The sequence below is a fragment of the Podarcis vaucheri genome (genome assembly GCF_965113315.1).
Source record: "Podarcis vaucheri genome assembly, chromosome: 2".
NCBI lineage: Eukaryota > Metazoa > Chordata > Lepidosauria > Squamata > Lacertidae > Podarcis > Podarcis vaucheri.
The window spans coordinates 8,876,634-8,888,572 of NC_138760.1; the positions used below are offsets into that span (position 1 = coordinate 8,876,634).

Genomic DNA, 11,939 nt, shown 5'->3' on the forward strand with positions numbered 1-11,939 from the left:
AGAACATTTTATAGTCCTTTCAGGTGAAAGAACCAATGGCAAGTGAGAGTAGGCAGGTCACAACACGGCACAGAACTATTTCATTATCCGGAGAACCCTCTTACCTGCAGACTGAGAGTGGTTTGCTATGTGGGATAGTTGTGCAAAACCCTGAAGATTCCCAATCCGAGCCTTAGGGCAGGAATGGAGAGCCTGTGGACTCCAGATCTTGTTGGATTCCAGATCCTATCAGCCCCAGGCAGCAGTTGCTAAACAGTCCCTAATTCATTCATAATATTCCTAAATAATCAGATGCTATACAAAACTTAGGGACGCGGGTGGCGCTGTGGTCTAAACCACTGAGCCTAGAGCTTGCCGATCAGAAGGTTGGCGGTTCGAATCCCTGCGACAGGGTGAGCTCCCATTGCTCGGTCCCAGCTCCTGCCAACCTAGCAGTTCGAAAGCATGTCAAAGCGCAAGTAGATAAATAGGTACCACTCCGGCGGAAAGGTAAATGGCGTTGCTCTGAAGCGGCTTAGTCATGCTGGCCACATGACCCGGAAAAACTGTCTGCGGACAAACGTCAGCTCCCTTGGCCAGTAAAGCGAGATGAGCACCGCAACCCCAGTGTCATTCATGACTGGACTTAACTGTCAGGGGTCCTTTACCTTTACCTACTCTCCTTCTGGCCCTCCCATGAAGCCAGCAACACTTTCCTATTTCAGGCTGCTGTCCTGAGCCAATCACAGTCAATTCGATAGTTCAGGGCAGGCCTTTCAACCTTTAATTTATCCTCATTGTTAAGCGGAGTGCTTTTTCATACATTATGCAGAGGGAAACCTAGGTCGGTCACTGAGTGTGCACTCACCAGGGAGCCTGCAGCCCATCGCAGGTCCGACTAGCATGCCTCCACAATATACATGTTTGCAAAACACCTGCTTGTTGCAGCTGCATGCATAAGTACACAAACATGCATCTAAACAATGCAATATGTCATGGGTAGGCAAACTAAGGCCCGGGGGCTGGATCCGGCCCAATCACCTTCTAAATCCGGTCCACGGACGGTCCAGGAATCAGCATGTTTTTACATGAGTAGAATGTGTGCTTTTATTTAAAATGCATCTCTGGGTTATTTGTGGGGCATAGGAATTTGTCCATTATTTTTTTCTTCCAAAATATAGTCTGGCCCCCCACAAGGTCTGAGGGACAGTGGACCGGCCCCCTGCTGAAAAAGTCTGCTGACCCCTGCAGTATGTGAAGCGGCCCCAGTAGGCACCACCCTAAGGCATGGAGAGACAAGACTGAATGCCATTAAGGGCCAAACTAGATCTCACATGTGTTAGCCCTGGCATGGATGATGCGCTTAAAATAAAGAGCTGTTACAGGGCTTGTGCGGAGGAGACAAGCCAAACTGGAGGCTCCCACACCTGCTTTTTTGCAATGGGATGAAAGCCCCCAATAGTAACAAGTGTCAAGTCCGAAGCCTGTTATGCTATGCATGCTTACTGGGGTGGGAACCCAACTGAATACAGTGGGGCTTACTAGAGAGTAAAAAGAGACACAGGTTGAGGCTGTAAGGGAGGCAGAGCAGATGCTAGTGTATTACGTGCCAACAGGGAAGTTCTCCTGCACAAGCTCCACTGAAACAAAGGGAACTGCACAAGGGTGCTAACTGGGTTCCACCTCAAGTTAATTATTGGAGGGCGGGGTGCCACCTGGTTCTTGTCTACAGTCACCAAAATGTCTTCAGCTGACCATGTATTATTTCATTACTTTGAAAGGGCTGGGACTTGGCACTACTAACAGGTCCCAGGGGCTAAATGCCAGCGAATCCTGGCTCAAATTAAGCCGCAGAGACATCATCCAGGTCATGGCAGGCCAAGAGCAAAAGAAAACGGAACTCACATCATTTACAATAAGTGCACATTCATGCTAATAAATGGCCACATGGAGGTGTGATTATATGGATACAGAACAAAAGCCAATTGACTGTATATGTGCATATACTCATAGAAATTCTCCACATCTAGACTCTTCTTCCACCCCCAAATCAGGCCCATTTTTACTAATGCACTAAGTGTGAAATATGCACACACATATATATATTTGGAAATGTGAATTCAACTACACACACACACACACACACACACACACACACACACAGCTATCAATGCAGGAAGTGAGCACAGATAAACACAGGAGCTTCTTCACAAGCGCATACACAGATGCGGAAATCTTCAAGTATTTTCCAAATCTGAATGTACAGACAAAGGGAAATGTATAATTATTATTCCTGCCCTTCAAATTAGAACAGTCGTGTTTGTAGAGCCACAGAAACATAAAACCAACCATACTGGACACGGACACACCAGCACAGCCACCTGGGTTTCCTTCGTTCACAATCATTCAGTATAATGATGGACGCAAACAAAGTGTCCATCCTTTGAACAACAGACTCCTTTCCTCAAAGGTATGTAAGGTGGGGGATCTGAAAATGGATTTTCTGAAAGGGCTACAGACACTCCCAACTTCTCCCTGTACCTTCATCTCAGCTGAGAATTATAAACAACCCATCCACGGAAGGTTCAGCTGCCTCTTTCCAGCTCACACCACCAAACTCTTCGCCTACGGGGCTTCATCTTCCTCTCTTGTACACAAACACACACACATGCCACTTAACACAGATGAGAAACTCCTTGACACACTTCAACTTTCCTATTTTTGAGGGGGCTATGCTAAGTGGATGAGCATAAGCTTTGCTCCAGGTCATCTCCACTGAAAATGATCAGGTAGCAAGGGACAGGTAAGACTCCTACCTGAGATCCTGGGCAGCCACTGCCAGTCTGAGGAGACAGCACTGGGTGAAGATGAACCAACAGCCTCATCTAGTCTTAAAGGTAAAGGTAAAGGGACCCCTGACCATTAGGTCCAGTCGTGACCGACTCTAGGGTTGCGACGCTCATCTCGCCTTATTAGCCGAGTGAGCCGGCATACAGCTTCCAGGTCATGTGGCCAGCATGCTTAAGCCACTTCTGGTGAACCAGAGCAGCACACGGAAACGCCGTTTACCTTCTCGCTGGAGTGGTACCTATTTATCTACTTGCACTTTGATGTGCTTTCAAACTGCTAGGTTGGCAGGAGCAGGGACCGAGCATCGGGAGCTCACCCTGTCGTGGGGATTCGAACCGCTGACCTTCTGATTGGCAAGTCCTAGGCTCTGTGGTTTAACTCACAGCACCACCCACGTCGCACTAGTCTCACATGCACATAAATCAACTCTTTCAAAGTGATTCTGAGCTATAACAGCAATCACAAGCATGGAAACAGAGTGCTGGTCATTCCAGGTTAACTTTTGAAAAGGTGCAATTCTATTGGGCTCCGCAACCTTTTTAAACCATTCCTAAAAGTGACCGAATTCCCCCAGTATAACCTTCAATGTTGCCACTAGTATGGTGTTTTCCTCCAGGGCCCTTCATAAACATGACACTTCCCCCAACATGACTGTTCTCTACTTACTGTGCGCAAAGCTGCTCACCTCTGCCCCCCCACCTTGCCAAAAAAGGCTTTCACCTGCAAGCTCTGGCATCAAAAGCTTGAGACAAGACTCCCCAGACCAAACTTCTCCAAGTGCAGCAGTGCGAGCACATTCTGAATACACCCTTCCTTGTCCTAGACAACCCGCATGGGGGAATTGTCTATATTAAATACTGTGGCTGCCTGATCTCTGAGAACATGATTAATTACGGGTTCTACCACACACACACAAAATTAATCTTCACTCCAGTTTCTGTCTGTATTTAAATGAGTTCCCATGAGGGAAGGATGAAGCAGCCCAGAGTAAGGATAGGGCCCTGCCTCACACATCTTCCAGCATCCCCAAGGATTTCAAAGGTAAACAATGGCCACCTTCCTTTTATCCTCCAGAAAATGCTACAAGCTATGTCAACTTCCTACATTCTAGCTCCTCTTAACTAGGGCATTGAGACCCTTAGGAAGATGCTCCCATTGTCTACAGTACGGTTTCTCATGCACAACAGCGGGGGGGGGGAGGGAGGGAGGGAGAGAAAGACACAGAGACGCACACACAGTCAGTCCCCCTTTGCAAACTGGGGCTCTCCTCCTCTGTGTGCGTTTCAAAAGCTTCAGCCCAGGCCGCTGGTGTGACCATTGCTGAAATGTCTGAAATAGAAAACACCTCTTTGCTGCAAGAGGTGGCAACAGAGATCAATCGGAGGCATGTCTCCGAGCCAACCAGACTATTCCTGGAGGTGTGGTCTTCTTCCCAGGTTCAGCTTTTAAACACCCCTGCCGCTTGCTGTCTGCCGGAATTCCAAAATTCTCCATCATACACTGTTCCAGCAGCTAATTACAGTCTTCTTGTCTTCTTGAAACAGCTCTCTCTCCCCCCCCCCCGCCCCAGCCACCCCTCCGCCTTTGCACTATTCAAAGAAGAAGCCTCCTTCTTTGTCTTACAGCGTAGAAAACCATCTCTCTGCGCTCCTTAAGGCAGCTGTTTTGGGGGAGGAGGGAGGAGAAATTCCTGGAGATAAGAAAACAGGGCGCATTGTCCATGCAAGTAAAAGGGATTCGTGTTGCGATCCTCTGCATGTTTACTCCAAATCTCACTATGTATGCTCAGTGGGCATTACTCCTTGGTAAGCGTGCTAAGGATGGCAGATTCCAGCTCTGATCCTCCCTGCTTAGAGAAATGCAACCTTTCCAAGCATCCCAAACACCACACACCTTTTGGTCCATGCAAGGAGGGGCCTTGTTTATAGTTTCAAAGCACTCTCCAGTCCCCAAATGCCAATGCAACCCATATCTACAGGTGACGCCCTCCCACAGACTGCTAGCTACCTATATGACCATGAGGACAGGCAGGCGATCATGTCTCAGCTCAAGCGAGCCCAGGTTCCCAAAACTTTGGGTCTCCAGCTGTTCTTGGGACTACAATTCTCATCATCCTTGACCACTGGTCCTGCTAGCTGGGGATGATGGGAGTTGTAGTCCAACAGCAGCTGGAAATAGCAGTTTGGGAAACCTTGCTCTACATGTATGCTATTTCCCCGTATACCCAGTACCCAAGAACCATAGTCACCTGGGCATACAACAAGCGAAGGGAAGCTGTGGTCCTCCAGATGTTGTTGCACTACAACTCCAATAATCTGGGGCTGATGGGAGCTGGACTCCACATCTGGTCCCCCTTCCTGATGTACAACGTTTCCTAAAAGGGTGTACAGTGGTACCTCGGGTTAAGAACTTAATTCGTTCTGGAGCTCTGTTCTTAACCTGAAACTGTTCTTAACCTGAGGTACCACTTTAGCCAATGGGGCCTCCCGCCGCGCGATTTCTGTTCTCATCCTGAAGCAAAGTTCTTAACCTGAGGTACTATTTCTGGGTTAGTGGAGTCTGTAACCTGAAGCGTCTGTAACCCGAGGTACCACTGTAATGCCACCAACTTGGCCAACGTTATTGTAGCATCACTACGTCTCTCCCATATGAACCTCACAGCACACACCCCAGTCTGTGCTCCTATATATCAAATCACCTGGCATCCTGGGAGCTAAGTCACAAGTCAATGGTCTGGCCCACCCACTGGCCAGACCATCCTCCTCCGTTGGGTCAGTGTCTCTCATACCCAGATCATCTGCAGCCTTGACAGCCACTTCATAAGTGAAGAATCTGATCCACACTTTGGGAACTTCGTTGATGAGGTGCCAACCAACACCCTTGGCCCATCTTGGCCTTGTATAAGTGTGTGTGCGTGTTTTTCATCTGAGCCCAGATCGTCTGAAACCATGCCCGTTTTTAAAGGCCAGGTAAGCAATACAGGCCACACCTGAGGTGGGGAACCTGTGGCCTCTCTGATGCTGTTGGACTCAAGGGATGATGGAAGTCCAGCAAAATCTGGCAGGCCACAGGCTCCCAGTCCCTGGGCTACACCTGGGTTTGCTCACCCTCCTCCCTGGTACCCAGATCCCCTGGCATCCCACCACCAGGTCGGTACCTGGGCACCCCCACCACTAGGCCATGGTGCCAGGGGCAGGGGGGTCTTCCCCATATCCGGCTGCACCCCACACTCAGCCCGCTGCAACCCCCCCACCAGTCCCCCCCCACTTCTGCCCCACTGACCTGTTCAGGTCCCTGGAAGCAAATCCGGCACTGCGGGGTCCTCATGCCACTATCCAAGCTGCTGCTAAGCGACACCGAGTCCAAAGCTCCCCCTGCCCCGCCCGCCGCGGGCTGCTGGCCGGGCTGTTGCCCGGGGGGTTGGGGTCGGGGGTCCTTCTCCTCCAGGGCCAGGCTCCGCGGCCGGGTCTCGGCGCCTCCGCCGCCGTAGTATTCGGCCTCATCGTCCTGCCGGGCCGAGCAGTCGGCGAAGGGGGGCCAGCCGCAGCCGCTGCCGCCCAGCGCCCCGCGGCTTCCCCCGGCTCCCGGCTCGGGCTCCGGGCGGCCCCGCCGCATCAACACCAGCAGCTTCAGCTCGTTGAAGAACATGCGGATCCGGTACTTGAACATCATTTACCTCCCCCGGTGGCGGCGGCAGCAGCAGCAACGACGACGGCGGCGGCAGCGTTTAGCTTTCTTGGGGGGCGGCAGGAGGGGGGCGGGGGGACGAGAAGGGTAAGGGGCCAAAGGCGCCTAGCTGTGCCCCTGCCCCGCATCGGGGGCCGGGGAAGAAGCGGAGGAGAGGAGCGGCAATGGGGAGCACCGGGGGCCGCAGAGGGGCGAGCGGGGGGCCAGCCTCGGGACCCACATCTCGGGCACAAAAGGCGCCGGCGCTGGGAGAAAGGAAGGCTGCGCGTTTACAGGTGTGTGCAGGGTACCCGGGGTGACGGGGCGCAGGGAAGGAACGGAGGGGCGCAGCCGGGGGCGAGGAGAAGAAAGGCCTTCCGGAGGGGGGGGATGGCGAGGGGGTTGATCCTGGGACGGGGGAGTCTCTTGCTGGGGGTCTGGGGTGGGATAAGGGCAGGGGGTGAAGAGGGGTACGACGGGTGGGCCTGGCCAGAGGCGCAGGAGATGCGCTGGGGCGAAGGCGGAGGCGCAAAGGCGGCCGCGGTGGGCGAGAGGCGCGCTCCGCTCCCTCCCGGGGCGGGTCTGCCTCCCCTAGGACGCGGCGCGCTCCGTAGGTCCCTCTCGGACCCCTCTCGGACAGCCCGCGTCCGGATTCCCGGGGGCCATGGCTGGCAGCGCGAGAGGAGAGCTTTCCGGGCGTCCGGGGCCTGCGAGCGGCTCCGCAGAGGAGCGCGGAACGGGGGCCGGGTGGGTGGAGGCGGCCGAGGCTCCGGCAGCCAGCGCGCCGCGATCGCTCCTTCTCCTCTCGTCGGCTCTTCCGCTGCTGCCGGGCGCGGACGCGGCGACTCTTACTCTCCGGGACGTGGAGCGCGCCTAGCCGCCGCCAGGCCCTTGTCCGCCGCCTCCTCCCCTCGGGGGGCCGGCTGGGCAGCTGCAATCGCAGGCGGCTCTTTTGTCTGCAGAGCTACGGGCATGTCCGCTCCCTCCTGCAGCCGCAGCCGCGCCAGCGGGCCTGGAGAAGCCGCATCCCGGCTCCGCTCGAGCCGATCTCCCGCAGGAAGGCAGGCAGGCGGGCGTTCGGCCCCAAGCTTCGCTCGCCTGGATCGGGTGTCGGCGTCGGCGCGGGGCGCGCGGCTCCGGTTCTGCGGCGGCCCCTGGCGAAGCCGCGGCTCTTTATACGGCCGCCCCCCGGCATGCAACAGGGCTTCGTCCCCGGGCGCCCCCCACCGCGCGGGGTTGCCAGCGGCCCCTACGCAGCCTCCTGCAGCCGCCCCCGAGGTCCGGGGGCTGGGGCGCGCGGCAGCCCGGATGGCAACGGTGGCAGCGGCAGCGGCGGCTCAAGGCTGGGGAATATGGCTTCTCCTTCCGGTACAGCATGTTAAATAAAACATTTCGGGAGGAGAGCGAGCGAGCGAGAGCGCGGAGCGGGTGGCTGGCTGGCTGGATGTCTGCGCGGGGAGGGGACTCCGGGGCTCAGAGGCGGGCCGGCGGCGGCCCCAAACCGAGGGGCTGGTGCGTAACCGCTGCGCCACCGACCTCGACCACGTGGAGGGGGGAGAAAAATGAGTCCCCGGGAAATGTGAAAAGTGCCCGGGCAGACATCCTCCTCCCCTTTCCCCCCATCCAGACACATCTGAGAGATTCCTAGATAGAGGCAGGGGAGGGGTTTCGGGGTGGGGGAGCGAAAGAAGCCATTTTATTTTATGTTACATTTTTATTTTATTTTATTTTATTTAAGAAAAGCGGCTTGCTATATCCATCTGGCTGATAAAATCACATCTCGAAATTCGACCGTTTGGAGAAATGGTTGGAATCCGCGGAAAACCCGCACTAGAAACCAGCAACGTACCTTTCCCTTCCCCCAGGAGGAAGGAAGCTCGCAATATTTGCGCCCTGACCCAGTTTGCACCTTGGCCAATCCTGTGTGCAGGATTCCAGTTCTACTGAACTACCGGAATAGGAATTTGCCTCCACCTGCCAAAGCTCCATGTATGCCTCACTGTGCATATGGAGCTCAGGGTGTGGTGTTTAAGAACAAAGGGACTTGAGATATCCATAATGACACAGATTTTTATTTGGGGGTGCTGGGTGGGTGCCGAAAGAAAGGCATATGGCACCCGGTCCTCAGCTTCACCTGTATTACAATACACCTGCTTTAGAGCTGAAACATGAAGTTTGGCAAGCGTGTCAGATTCAAAATTTGACAAGGATCCTTCCCACAACAATGTCAGCATCCGTTACAAGGCTGAATTGCTCTCCCAATCACATGACAAAAAACGAATGACAGCTGTCTTCTCTGTTAGAGTAGAGGTTTCGGTAATCCAGAGAAACCTGCTTTAAGTCAGGGGTGCAATTTAACTCAATAATTCTGGGCTCCCACAGATGACACCAAGGCATGTACAATTATTGTTTCTCACAGGCCATCAAACACTTGACATTAAATACACAGCCCCCCAAAATGTATTCTTTTAAAAAACAGAGGAATTATGGAACCTGCTGTAAATGGGGCTGGGTGTGTGTCTAAACCGATGGTTCATTTTCTAACTATTTCTATTGTTTTCTGTTTACCCAGGGGTAGCCAACATGTTGCCGTCCAGATGTTGCTGGCTTGCAGCTTCCTTCAGCTGCAGCCAACATGGCCAGTGCCCAGGGATGGGGGAAATTACAGTCCAAAACATATGGAGAGTCCTGTAAAAGGTTAAGTATCAAGACCCCAATATAGAAATAATGAGGTAGTTTAGGCCCAGCTGACCCCCCCCCCTGCACCGAATTCCATGCCTGGTTTAAGTCCCATTGAAATATGTTCCTTCTTATTTACCCAAAGCATTTATTCACCACTCTCAGGGTAGCTGTCAATGAGGCACGCTATTTGCAGCTAAGATTGCAATCCTAAACACACTAGGGCAACGTTCCACTGAACTCAGCAGGAATAGTTTGGGGTAAAGGAGTTTAGGATTGCAGTGTATGTCCCACCCATTTGAGTAGGACTTAACCAGAACAAACATTTCCTGCTACAGTGGTGCAGCGCAAGACGAATGCCTCGCAAGACGAAAAACTCGCTAGACGAAAGGCTTTTTTGGTTTTTGCGTTGCTTCGCTAGACGAATTTCCCTAGGGGCTTGCTTCGCAAGATGAAAACGTCTTGCGAGTTTGTTCGATTTTTTCTTAAAGCCGCTTGAAGAGGCGCAGTTGCGACGGACCGTGCTTCGCAAGACGAAAAACATCGCAAGACGAAAAGACTCGCGGAACGAATTAATTTCGTCTTGCGAGGCACCACTGTATTTTTGTGATCGCAGAAATCTGCTATTTACAACCCTGTCCTCAGTTCCACCGAGTTCCCAGATATAGTAGGTGTGTATAAAATCGCCGCCTTAATTAAGTATTTTGGCTAAGCTTGAATCTCGTAATGCAGTCCTGGGACATGGATGCTTGCAAGTCTGGATGGGGAGACTCGGCGAGAATGGCGCTTTGCATGCGTGTGTGCTTGTGTAAGCATTTAAAAATGTATTTTATTTATTACTAGCAGCCTTGCACCTGTCATTGCTTGGGAATTCTAAGAAACCAAAAAATCAGTGCACTTTGATAGTTCATTCTGCCATCTTGATTCAAAATGGTGTCCAATTGTATCCAAACAGAAATGGAAACCACCTCTTTTCTTTCTGGAACCATCCTGCCAAATTTGGTTACGGTATCTTAAGAGGTGCCCCAAATGCATAGGCAAACAAATTTCCAAAATATACCACAGATTACATTACATACAAGCAAACAAGTGGGCGAGGGAGCCCAGGCAGCTGGTCCACCAGCCCTTGCTGTTGGGAATGGAGTATGGACAGACAAGACCACTGCAATGCGCTCTACGTGGGGCAACCTTTGAAGGTGACCCGGAAACTAAAAGTAATCCAGAATGCGGCAGCTAGACTGGTGACTGGGAGCGGCCGCAGAGACCACATAACATTGGTCCTGAAAGACCTACATTGGCTCCCAGGACATTTCTGAGCACAATTCAAAGTGTTGGTGTTGACCTTTAAAGCCCTAAATGGCCTTGGCCCAGTATACCTGAAGGAGCGTCTCCGCCCCCATCGTTCAGCCCGGACACTGAGGTCCAGCGCCAAGGGCCTTCTGGCGGTTCCCTCACTGTGAGAAGCAAAGCTACAGGGAACCAGGCAGAGGGCCTTCTTGGTAGTGACGCCTGCCCTGTGGAACGCCCTCCCATCAGATGTCCAAGAGATAAACAACTACCTGACATTTAGAAGACATCTGAAGGCAGCCCTGTTCAGGGAAGTTTTTAATGTGTGACATTTTAATGTATTTTTAATCTTTGTTGGAAGCCGCCAAGAGTGGCTGGGGAAACCCAGCTAGATGGGCGGAGTACAAATAATAAATTACTATTACTGGGGCGGCAGTAGCGGCTGCCCAGAGGACTCCCAAGGAGAGGGGAGAAGAGGCTGTGGGAACACTCCACAAGGGAGGGTGTTTGAGAAAGGGCAAGGGGGGACCTGACTGGACTCCCGAGCCCCATAGGGGAGCTGCAGAAAAAATGCAGTTGGTCAAGGGAGCCGTGGAGGGTTTGACAAGTAAATGGGAAAGGGCAGTGTGTGGCAGGGGGAGAGTGGAGAGTTAGGTAAAGAGGACTAGGAAAAACTGCAGGTTTGGGGAGGAACTTGGAAGGAGGAGCAGGAGGTGGCAAATATAGAGGGGGCGGCTTTTCTAGGCATCATCACCAGCCTGGAGGGAGGCAGAGAGGTTGGTGTGGGAGGAGGCAGTTGATGGCAGATGAACCTGTTCAGCAACACCATGGAGTGAGGAAGGGAGTGATCCACAAATACAGACACGCATGACGAGGGTGGGTTGGGTGTGGAGGAGAATCATCGCTGTTATGGTGAGCATCTTCCCAGCCAGAGTGCTCTCAGTGTGCCTGCTTTACGGAGCAAGATGTTCCCAGGAAGGCTATGAAGAAGACAGTTCTCTTCCCCCAAGGATCTTACAGTCAAAAGTGTTGACAGCAGTGAAGAGGGGGAAAGGGAACAAGGAAAGCCAAATGTGATCAAATGCAACAGCCCACACGGGCTTCCTTCGAGCCTGGGGTGGCAGTTAAGGGGTTAAGGCAAAGGCCTCTGCTAAAGGCAGGTTGTCAGAGGGGTTTGAAGGAAGCGGAAGAGGGGGAGCCATGCAGCTGTTCTGGGAAAGGGCTGCAAGCATGGGGGGCAGCATGGGAGAAAGGGTGGAGTAAGCAGGACACTGACAAACCTAGACAGCATCTTCGAAAGCAGAGACATCACCTTGCCAACAAAGGTCCGTATAGTAAAAGCTCTGGTTTTCCCAGTAGTGATGTCTGGAAGTGAGAGCTGGACCATAAAGAAGGCTGATCGCCGAAGAATTGATGCTTTTGAATTATGGTGCTGGAGAGTCCCATGGACTGCAAGAAGATCAAGCCTCTTCATTCTG

At 52.7% G+C, this 11,939-nt stretch overlaps 2 protein-coding genes across 2 annotated transcripts in view; one reads left to right on the forward strand and one right to left on the reverse strand.

Annotated features, from left to right (window-relative positions):
- MARCHF9 (membrane associated ring-CH-type finger 9) overlaps positions 1-6,511 on the reverse strand; it is a 39,449-nt gene extending 32,938 nt beyond the window's left edge. Inside the window, exon 1 of the mRNA XM_082206142.1 lies at positions 6,112-6,511. Within this exon, the coding sequence (XP_082062268.1) occupies positions 6,112-6,501 (390 nt within the window). The 5' untranslated portion in view covers positions 6,502-6,511. The remainder of the gene's footprint in view (positions 1-6,111) is intronic.
- A 374-nt stretch (positions 6,512-6,885) lies between these two features.
- Positions 6,886-9,482, forward strand: LOC309522701 (uncharacterized protein; the record flags this gene model as incomplete). Its single annotated transcript, XM_082206182.1, has 2 exons — positions 6,886-7,863; positions 9,068-9,482. The coding sequence occupies 2 exons, from the start codon at positions 6,886-6,888 to the stop codon at positions 9,071-9,073; spliced, it is 984 nt and encodes a 327-aa protein (XP_082062308.1). The 3' UTR covers positions 9,074-9,482.
- Between the last annotated feature and the right edge of the window lie 2,457 nt (positions 9,483-11,939).